General features: G+C 45.6%; 1 protein-coding gene across 1 annotated transcript; it reads left to right on the forward strand.

The window, feature by feature from the left end:
* Nucleotides 1-911: 911 nt before the first annotated feature.
* Nucleotides 912-9,094, forward strand: LOC143126136 (trace amine-associated receptor 13c). The gene is made up of 4 exons (XM_076288044.1): nucleotides 912-1,205; nucleotides 6,223-6,643; nucleotides 7,122-7,703; nucleotides 7,767-9,094. The coding sequence occupies exons 2-4, from the start codon at nucleotides 6,358-6,360 to the stop codon at nucleotides 8,069-8,071; spliced, it is 1,173 nt and encodes a 390-aa protein (XP_076144159.1). The 5' UTR covers nucleotides 912-1,205; nucleotides 6,223-6,357; the 3' UTR covers nucleotides 8,072-9,094.
* The last annotated feature ends 1,533 nt before the right edge of the window (nucleotides 9,095-10,627 follow it).

The raw sequence follows: 10,627 nt of genomic DNA on the forward strand, positions 1-10,627 counted from the left end.
GAGGTAACTGAGGTCTCCTTTCAGCACAGGAAGGAAGGAGTTTTTGGAAGTGGACTGCAAACGACCCCTGTGCGAGGGTCACATGGTTAACGACAGCAAACAGTGATCTCATGTGAGAGTTGGTACAGCAGACAAGGGAGGAACAGGGTTCTGTCAGGTAGAGAGAGGGAGACAGGTAGAGAGAGGGAGACAGGTAGAGAGAGGGAGACAGGTAGAGAGAGGTAGACAGAACATTGGGGAGGAGGGTCATGCACTTGCAGAATGCCAATGCTTCTCCAAAGCCATCAACAGCACGACAGAACTGATGAGGAATTAAACACAAGGACATGGACTGGGGGGAAAGGGGGCTCCGATGAAATGTGAAAGGACAACATCAAAAGAGTGAGAGAAGGAAAGAGAGAGAGGCAGGGTCAGTGGTGGTAAGGCGGGAAGAGGGGGAGTGTGTGTGTGTGTGTGTGTGTGTGTGTGTGTGTGTGAGTGTGTGTGTGTGTGTGTGTGTGTGTGTGTGTGTGTGTGTGTGTGTGTGTGTGTGTGTGTGTGTGTGTGTTAAGCGAGAGGCAAAGAGGGATGGGGAGGGCAGAGACATGTCCACAGATAGAAAGCAAATCAGAGAGCGAGCGAGAGATTGTACAGTGGTCAGTAGCACCACAGAACTGAAAACCACAGAAGGACATGGATAGAAGTAGCTTCACAAAGAACAACAACAGAAGGACATGGATAGAAGTAGCTTCACAAAGAACGAGGCTCAAATGACAACAACAGAGAGAGAAAGCCAGCGCGAAAGAAGGCGGAAAAAAGAGAGAGGAGGAGACTGACTGAGATTGGCTGGGAGGAGGGAGAGAGAAGAATGAGAGAGAGAGAGAGAGAAAGAGAGGAAAAGAGAGAGCGAGAGAGAGAGGCTGTGAGTGAGGGAGAAAGTGTGTGTGGATGTAGGAGGGTGCTGAAAAAAGGAAGGAGAGTTCAGAGTTGTGTTACAGCAGTGTGTGTGGACCTCAGCCTCCGTGGACACATCGGTGACATCAGTTTGAGTCACAGGAGGGGGGGGGGGGGGGCAGCATGTGATGCCAGAGCCACGGACCACTCCTCACAGCCGCCTCCACACAGCACACGCACACACACACCTCTACAGCTGGACCTGCACACCACTGGATACCACCGGCCACAACTCCACACCTGAGAGCATTCCAGAGTCCGCTGACATGCAGGTAAGGGTTAAGCCTCCTTCTTCTCATTTCAGTGACTTGCTACACTTGAAACATAGGAGATGTGGAATTAGAGAGCTTCTGACGGCTTTTGCTCATTTGGTTGACTGAGTTCTATCCTGTTGCTGCTGAGGACTACATGCAGCAATGGTGAAGGCGTAGATGTTGTGCAGTGTATGTGTGGTGCATGTGTGTCTGGTGTGTGTGTGTGTGTGTTGATGTGTGGTGCACTGTGTGTGACAGATGCATTTGTGTTTTCAAAATAGATTTTCTTGTGTTTTCAAAACATTCGACACACCCAGATGTCAATTTCAAATGTTCAGGCAGTTTTATTGGAGCTGCTTGGGGGACAGCATGCAGTAGTCAAGAGCGAGTTAACTGAATGGCTGTTGCATGCTCTCTAAATCCGTACAGTAGAGACACAGGTGAAATGGTTGCAGGGAAAACACAGGCAGAAAGAGGCTTGTGGCTCCTCTCTCTCTTTTTGCCTGTTCTGCTTTGCTAGATACCTTAAACCCGTCAGTCCGGATCACAAGTGTAGGATTTGATGCTTGTGTTTATGATGCCAAAGAGTCTTTACACTACAGCCAGATCATCAATCAAGTGAGGACAGGAACTTCCTATGTGCGTAAACGCGCTGGGGAAGATGAATTACTCAATCGACGAGAGACCTAATTATCTGTAATCATTTAGTAAGACGGGTGGAAGTGATCGAACAATGACGACAGTCTTTGAATAGAAGTGTGTTAGTCATGGGCAAAAGAATGGAACGGAATGGACTGCTGGTAAAAAGTGAGAACAACACGAGTTGAGTGACAAACGGTGGGTGGAAAAGAGAGGAACAAGTGTCAGTGGAGTGAGATGGAAAAGAAGAAAGAGAGAGAGAGAGAGAGAGAGAGAGAGAGAGAGAGATTGTAACCCCCCCCTCCCCCCTTGAATCTTTATCATTGTTTAACTGGGACACAATTCTTTGGCAACACAATGCCAAACATTGATGCCAAAAAAGCTTTTTTTGTGTGCAGGAAGGGAGTAATAGAGGGAGAGAGGGTTAGAAAGGGAGAGAGAGAGATAGAGAGAGAGAGGAACAGGGAGAAAGAGAGCACGTGCAGGCCATGTTAGCGCAGCCTCCCCAGGCTGCGGGGAACCCTGTGCTGTGTGGCATGTCCATTATTCCAGATGACCATTCGCTGCTGCAAACAGCCCTGCTCCAGAGTCTTGACCTAGCCCTTGGCTCCTTCTCTCACTCCCCTATCTCACCCTCTCTATCTCTCTCTCTCTCTCTCTCTCTTTCTCTCTCTCTCTCTCTCTCTCTTGTGTCCTCCAGGGAGAAGGCCTGTAGCTCGTAGCCCCACTAGTGAGTGAAATGAGTCAAGCGTTCATGAGGTCCTCTCTCGGTTCATGTGTGGTTCGAGCATGCTGCCTTGCTTCTTGTTGCTAGCAGGCTTGGGCTATTTCAGGCTGTCCGGCGACCAGCTTCCATTTGTGACAGGAAAGATTCTTAGATCATCATCTCAGAATTCATTTGACTGAATTTCAGCTGCTATCTTGGCATGATTGCTTTTATGTTGGAGGGGCCAGCAGGTAAACTGGTGAAGTTCAAACATGTGTGCAAGCACAAGTACATGCATCAGAAATAGGGGGGAAGCATCTGGCTTCTTGAAATGATTCTATCACCATCAAGAAAATAAACAAGCAAGCAAACACATAAATAAATAGATAAATCAATACATTATAATAAATATAAATGAAAGTATAAGTGAGATGTACTCTTGGGTCTTTTTACTTCATTATACTAGCATTTAAACGGTCCAAATGTAGATTAGGAATTTCCTACTGTTTTTGTATCTTCTTTCAAGTAACTAATTGACAATGCATGCAAAAAACATGATCATTAAACCGGTAATGTCTGCTTATGCACACAGCCTCACACAATGATAACCCACATTTTATTCACCCATGAGTCCCAATCTGTATGCAAAGCTGCATGATAATGAGGAGGATGATGCATTTTTCAAGTCTAATTAGTGGAGTTTATATTAGTGTGTGTGTGTGTGTGTGTGTGTGTGTGTGTGCGTGTGTGTGTGTGTGTGTGTCATTGTTCCACTGGGGTGCTCTTTGGGAAAATAAACATCCCATATGTCACAGTGTGTGTGTGTGTGTTTGGTGGCTTTAGATGCAGGCCAAACTAAGCATGCACTGGAGTCCCCAGGGCCCCTGGTGTGTGTGTGTGTGTGTGTGTGTGTGTGTGGCTGTGCTGTGCTGTGCTTGAGCCTAGCAGGTGCATTGATGCTCACTTGTTAAGGTGGGCCACCAGGAGAGATAGTTGACAAGTGTGACAGGCGTGACTCAATGACTGAGGCATCACACGTTTCACTGCTCCCTCCCTCTCTCTCTCTCTCACTCACTCACTCACACACACACTTTTTTTTATTTTATTTTATTTTTACCATTAGGCCTGGTTCACACCACTGCCTTATAACGAGCATGAAACATCATTTAGAGACCAAAGGATGATAATGACAAATTTAAATTGGTTTTGTTAATTATTTTTCTTTTGTATCTATAAACTGTCAGGCCTTGTTGTTGAGCAACATGTCTGGACACTTCAGATGGAAATGTGTCCAAGCTGTAACTACATGATCCATTTCTAATGTAATAAAATCCCTGCGTACCAATACACAATGTCAAAGTAAATAAATAACTCTGCAGGCTTTTGGCCTCCTGTCTTCTCCCCCTGGGCCACTTCCTAGTATCCCAATTTTCTGATATTTTAATCCCTCTTTAAAGCCTTTGTTTTTGGGTGCAGTTCCTGTTCCCTGTTCCTTCTTCCAAACATCACCAAATGTGTCATTACAGCTAAATCCAGAGCTTTGGTTGTTCAGGTCTGTTAGCGTCCCTGCCAGTCGCCCTTATTTTTCTCGATGTCTGCCTCCTCGGGTTTGTCCTCGCATTCCAGTTGAGTGACTGCTCGAGGAGACTGAGAGGTGGACGCACCAGTTTGTCAGCTGAAAGGAAAGTTAAAGGGGAACTTGGCAACTATTTCAACGTAATAAACCCGTTTAGAAATCATTTGGATGGTTAAATGACCTGTTCTGGTGAAAATGGTGACTTTTCCCGCTGCCCCTAGCGTCCCCAGGCGGAAAACCAACCTTGCAACATTGAGACTACCGTCCCGGAAAGAGAAGTGAGAAACAAGAAACTCGTTTTAAATCGTGTTTCTTACCTTGTAACTAGTGATGGGGACGAGACCGCCTATGCCGAGTCCGAGTCAAGACCGAGTCTTTGAAGGGTCGAGACCTGTTGGTTTTCAAATACAGTCGAGTCCGAGTCAAGACCGATGTCATTTTCAAATAATGCCGATCAACATTGCATTTTATTATTATTGTTGTTATGTGTTGTCTGTTTTTTTTATAAAAACATAAAAAAATGTGTTGGTCTCGAGGACTCGGTCTGAAATTACGAGTCCTTCTCCTCCCACTGTGGCCCGAGACCGAGTCAAGACCGAGTCTTTGAAGGAACGAGTCCGAGACGAGACCGAGAAAGCAGAAATTGGTCTCGAGACCGGACTCGAGTACTACATCACTACTTGTAACATCCACATTGTCTGCCGAACTTATGCTAACCGTTTTGCTAGCTTGTAAACAAATCCATGTGCTTTATCGTTACCTTTTTCCACAGTTTGAAATAGCATAATGCACAATTTCTCCAGCAGAGGGGGAAATCCTGCCAAGTTTCCCTTTAAGTACTAGCCTAGAAATCTAGACGCGCCCCTAGCGGCAAATTATATTTGCTGCCAGGGCTAGTCTAGCAACTCTCCGTTGACTTGTGAGCTCTAGAAATCTAAACTAAATCTGGCATTGAAATCGTGTATAGAGTCGTTTGTTGGGCTTAACATAATGATTGATGGCAGAGTTGCAACGGTTTGGCTTGAATTCCCTGCTACTTGAAAACAAATATCCTATTGCGTCCTATTGCGTGCAGAGGGAATTTGAAAGACAACTGATTATCCCGACCCTCGGACTGAGCACTGCGAACGGTGAGTGCCCAGACCCTACATTATAATGTGGGTCTGACTCGCCAGGCTATTTAAGTACAGGACCTTGATCGTGAGAATTTAGGACATTGGCATCGCTCTGAATGCAAGCTAGAGACGTTAAAAGAGGCATATGAAGTTTCCCTGTTTCAAACATTCTCCTTTAGCACATTCACCAACCGAGATTTAACAAGGTCCAAGAGTTCTTTCGACAAAAACACCAACAATGTGTTTATATTGTTTTCATAAAAAAATATTTGTATGCACCAAATGGTTTATTCTATATTATTAAGTTCTAAAAACTTCAACTGTGGACACATCAGACAGGCCTTGTTCATTCCCGGATGGTGAATGTGTTAAAGGAGAATGTCTGAAAGAGGGAAACTTCATATGCCTGTCAAAGCCTGTAATTCTTACATCACCTCCATCCTGCAGCCATTATCTCTGATTTCCCATTCTCCCCCGAGCTGATGCAACTCTTTTGTTGTACTGAGGGGGATTCAATTTGAAATGTCTACAGTCCACACACAGTCATTCTAAACCACAGTTAAGCCACAATAGTCTTTCCTGGTTGGATTGAGACTGTCATTTGCTTTGCATTGTTTGGTAACACTTTACTTGACAGTATCGACATAACCGTGACATGACACTGTCATGACACATGAACATTAACCCTAACCCTAACCCTAACCCTAATCCTAACCTCTAACCCTAATCCTAACCCTAACACTAACCCTAACCCAAACCGTAACTCTAACCCTAACCCTAACCCTAAACCTAACCCTAATCTTAACCCTAACTTGTTATGACAAAAACCGAATGACACTTAATGACAGAAATGTTATGTCATAAATGTTTATGACTTGTTTATGACACGTTCATGACATGTTTGTCATGTCACTCTTATGTCTGTCAAGTAAAGTGTAACCCATTGTTTTTTAAATCATATTTACATCTTCTCTCTCTCCCTCTCTGTTAACATTACAGGGTCAACATTTAGCTCTCAACAAGATGATGCGGAGGAGACTAACCTAGATTCAATCCCTCCACCAACTCAAGCACACACACACACCCCAACGGTTTTCCTCCAGTCAGTAGTGTGAGTGAGTGTGTGTGAGGATCATGACGGCCCTCCTGGCCAACCTGAGCATGCCCTGGGGCACGGAGGCACTGATGGGCTCCACAGACAGCGTCAACCTGACGGCACACGCTCCCATGCCACCTGGCCACCAGGACGGGCAGTCCCAGGACCCGCTCTGCACGCTCTGCTGCTGCGGTCTGCTCAACAGGACGCTGGCCGTGGTGTTCATGGTGAGCCTGGCGTTCGCCATCGTCGCGGGCAACGTGATCACACTCACCGTGTTCATGCAGACCCGCCAGTCACGCACTCCACAGGGCTACCTCAAAGGTAAGGGTGTCCGGCCGCACGTGGTCTCTCCGGAGGCATGTCAAACCTGTGGCTGTGATTCTGTTTCTTTGAATTTCCCATTACAATGCTGCTATCTGTGAAATAACCAGTGGATTTAGGATTTGCCAGTATTTGCCAGTCAAGTTTTAGTCAAGTACAAGAATGTTGCAAAGTAAGATGCCATTGCTAGCCTTTGTCGAGCAGCTTGAATGCCATAGCCCACCTCCATCCTTCAGACTGCCATCAATGCCACTAGTGACAGAATAGACCTGAGAACTTGAGAAGGAGAAAAGCAATTGCAATATTGGCTTTGGCCTTGATAAGCTGCTACAGTATGTCACACTGACCCAACCCCCTCACTCTTTTGCTACAGTATGTCACACTGACCCAACCCCCTCACTCTTTTGCTACAGTATGTACCACTGACCCAACCCCCTCACTCTTTTGACCCAACCCTCTCACTCTTTTCTTCCAACAGTGTCTCTCGCCATCGCTGACATGTTGGTCGGCGTGTTGGTCGTGCCATTTTCTGTCTACACCGAGATCTCACTCATGGTGACCAGCACTCCCCCTGTGTGGTACCAGTCGTCGGTGGCTCCTGTGGACGCGCCGGGTCACGGCAACCTGTCGGTGCCATGGCAACCTTGCATGCTGATTGGCCCGGTGTTCGCCGGCTGCACGTTCGTCTCCATCAGCACCATCTTCCTGATGACGGTGGAGCGGAGCATCGCCATCCTGCGGCCGCTGCACAAGGACACGCTGGTGACGCGGCGGCGCGCGCTGCTCCTCATCCTGCTGTCGTGGGGCGGCAGCTTCCTGCTGGCCGTGGCGCCGCTGGTGCTGAGCCGCAGCTTCACCCTGGAGTACAACGCGTGCAGCCGCATGTGCAACTACGCGCCGCTCTGGGACGTGCTGCGCCAGCCGCAGCCCAGCGACGCCCACGTCATGCTCCTCTTCCCCGCCTTCGACTTCACGCTGCTCGGGGGCACGCTAGCCGTCAACATCATCTCTTTCACCAGCATCCGCCGGTACTCGCGCAAACGCAAGCTGCTGGCCGAGGGCAGCCTGGGCGGGGAGAGTGGAGGAGGAGGAGGAGGAGGAGGAGGAGGAGGAAGTGGAGGAGGAGGAGGAGGAGGAAGTGGGGGCTGGTGCCAGCACCGGCCGTCCTTCTCTGACATCAAGGCGGCCAAGACCATCGGCATCCTGACGTTCGCGTTCACCGCTTCCTTCTCGCCCATTGCCGTGTTCGTGCTGGGCAACGTGGTGGGCTACACCTGGTGCAACTTCTCCTTCTTCGCGTTCTGGATTCTGGCCGGCAACAGCTGCTGCAATGTGGTCATCTACAGCGTAAGGGACCAGCGGTTCCGTAAGGGAGTTACACTGCTCTTTCAGAGGGACCGCTCTATCCCCATAGGGGAAAAAAACTGAAACCACTCGACCAGTGTCAAATCCCTCCCCTCCACTCTTCCCCCTAAACAAGACCACACACACAAATACCAGGTGAACTTCCTCTGATCGCATGGAGGATGAATAATTATTCTCTCTGTAGGGCTTTGAATACTATCTCAACTTCAGGGACCATTTGGAAAGCTGAACTCTATGGATTGGTTGCACAGTTTTCTCTTGACATTTGAGGCACAACTATGACGGACTTCACCTTTGTTTTAGAAATTACAAGGACAATCAAGAACGCTATCTTGCCATGCACTTTACATTAATATTAAAATGTCTTATTTTCCTTTCCAGATCGTGTTAATTTAATGTTGCATTTTTACACAACTTCTGTGTATTTTTATAATATTATTTTTTCTATGATTGTCACTCTTACAGTGATGTGATTTTGTTATCAACATAAACATAATTGAATGCACTAAATGGATTTTTCAACTTTTCATACAGACTGCACGGAATCATGGTTCAGAATGACATTGCGACAGAGACAAGCTAAGATAATTGCCTTATTGTTCAAATCTTCATGCATACGGTACTGTATGTAAGCCTTCAAGAGAAACCCAACCTGCTCACAATACCAAATATGTTCTGCCATTCCTACCTGTACTTTTGACTCATTCTGTCGCATTTACTGTTGTCTGTCAAAAGTGTAGACTTCTTTATGTGTTCATAAATGGGCAACATGTTGACATGCAAAAAATGAACAGGGTATATATAGATTAGGAATCAATGAATTAGTTTCGGTCTTTTATTCAGGAGACCTCTTTGCAAACAACTGCAAACATGTAAACATTTCCAGACCATGCTAACTGTGATGAAAACTTTGTTTTAAAAAGTAAATAGGATTTTGTTCTGTTGTTTTATCTCTGTCTGTCATGGTCAATACTCTTAACTGTGTAAACTTGTATTGCATTATTGATCAGATGATGACCTCAGATTTTTAAAAATAAACACCTCTGAAAATCATTGCTCTCTCTGACGCGACGCAGCCAGCGACACTAACACTAGCAGACAGCTCTGGATGTCTCTCGGAGCGGCCCAACCGAAAGTCTTAAGCTCAGCAGTCACAGTTGCGACAGACTCGCCATTAAAACACATTTCACCCTCAAACCCATCTCACTGACTCTGTCTGGCCATAACCTCTCACTCCCTCCTTATGTAAGGCAGGACGGGGGCTGGGAACTTGCTGATTTATAATTGTGTTTTGATGATTCGAGAGATTCAAGGCCTCCCTTTACCCCGAAAAAATGAATAATTAAAGTCAAAGCTGAAGTAGCAATGAGGAACCGTGATGGTAATATTGGAGAAGAAATTGCCTGCAATTCTCATGTAACTAAATGACATGTATATGTTTATTGTGATGGATCGTGCAATAGACACAGGGACACAGGTTGAAGGGTTAAATAAAAAGATGGGTTTATTTCCCAAAAATGAAATATGAAATATGTAAGAAACAAAGCATATAACTATCAATCAGAAAGCAAAATAAGAATAAGTGCAAGTCGGAGGGGGCTACTCAGTCAGTACTGGGATGTTCAGTGTGTGGTCGCATCACATTTATGTTAAAGGAACACACACAACATTTCGTCCACCTTCAAATCATAGCCTAATGTACAGGAGAATGATTAGAAGAAGACATTGCTGATTTTTCTGATACAAACTGAATATCGCAGAAAGATTTCTTTACTGGATTGTGAAAAGGTGTGATGATTTCTTGTCTTTATAATAATCAGCCAAAAAAATCATCCACTTTGTTGCTGCAAACCATATTGATCGTCTCTTCTTGAAAAGGACTCAGGAGGACCCAAGAACCCTGAAATGTTTCAAAGGAACATGGAATGTGGGCATATACGGTGGTTCATACAGGCTATGGTTGAGGAGAGGAGACGGAAGCAAAGCATATTCCTTCTGCAGCAGTCCACTTGACATACATGATCTGACACATGGGTAGTCACATGTTGCCAGAGCTGCACTGTGACAAGCAAAGTGCTAGATGATGGGGAAAAAAGAGTTAAAGAGAAACTGAGAAAGAGAGACAATACTGTAGAGGGAGAGAATGAAAGAGAGCATAGCTACAATGCCATGCAATTATGCCTGGCTGATCATTGTATGAGGAGTAACCAATGAAACTGATTGTTTTGAATTTATGGTCAGGCTGTGGTTCAAGGCTGCGCTTAGCCTTTCCTCATGTCAATATTTAATGGAGGCTTTTAGAAGCGTATTTCTTTTCAATTGAACATTGATGGAGGCATTCTTAGCAGCAGGGAAACTGCAAGAGCAGATAGTGGAGAGATTAAACCAAGATCGATAGGAACCAAAGCCCTTGCATCTAGCAGTCTATTTGTGTTAATTTGTTTGACCTTTGACAACTATCTTTATTCAATTTGCCTCTCCAAGAAACATTTTATTGTTCATCATAATGGATTTATATTACCGACTAAAAGGACAATGAATCAGCTAGCAGGGAATATATCAAGAAAAAGCTGCCCTAAAACAACCTTTGAATATTCGCTAGTTTTTGCATACTTTTTA

Source organism: Alosa pseudoharengus, unplaced genomic scaffold (assembly GCF_046254945.1).
Source record: "Alosa pseudoharengus isolate Yale_2024_CS ecotype anadromous, Long Island Sound unplaced genomic scaffold, YU_APseudo_1.1 YU_APseudo_1.1_scf_16, whole genome shotgun sequence".
NCBI classification, from domain to species: Eukaryota; Metazoa; Chordata; class Actinopteri; order Clupeiformes; family Clupeidae; genus Alosa; species Alosa pseudoharengus.

Bases quoted from the DNA above. Each gene is read 5' to 3' on its own strand.
- LOC143126136 (XM_076288044.1), top strand. From the start codon at position 6,358: ATGACGGCCCTCCTGGCCAACCTGAGCATGCCCTGGGGCACGGAGGCA. The intron at 6,644-7,121 runs GTAAGGGTGTCC...TTCTTCCAACAG, and splicing joins TCCACAGGGCTACCTCAAAG to TGTCTCTCGCCATCGCTGAC. The intron at 7,704-7,766 runs GCAGCCTGGGCG...GAAGTGGAGGAG, and splicing joins ACGCAAGCTGCTGGCCGAGG to GAGGAGGAGGAGGAAGTGGG.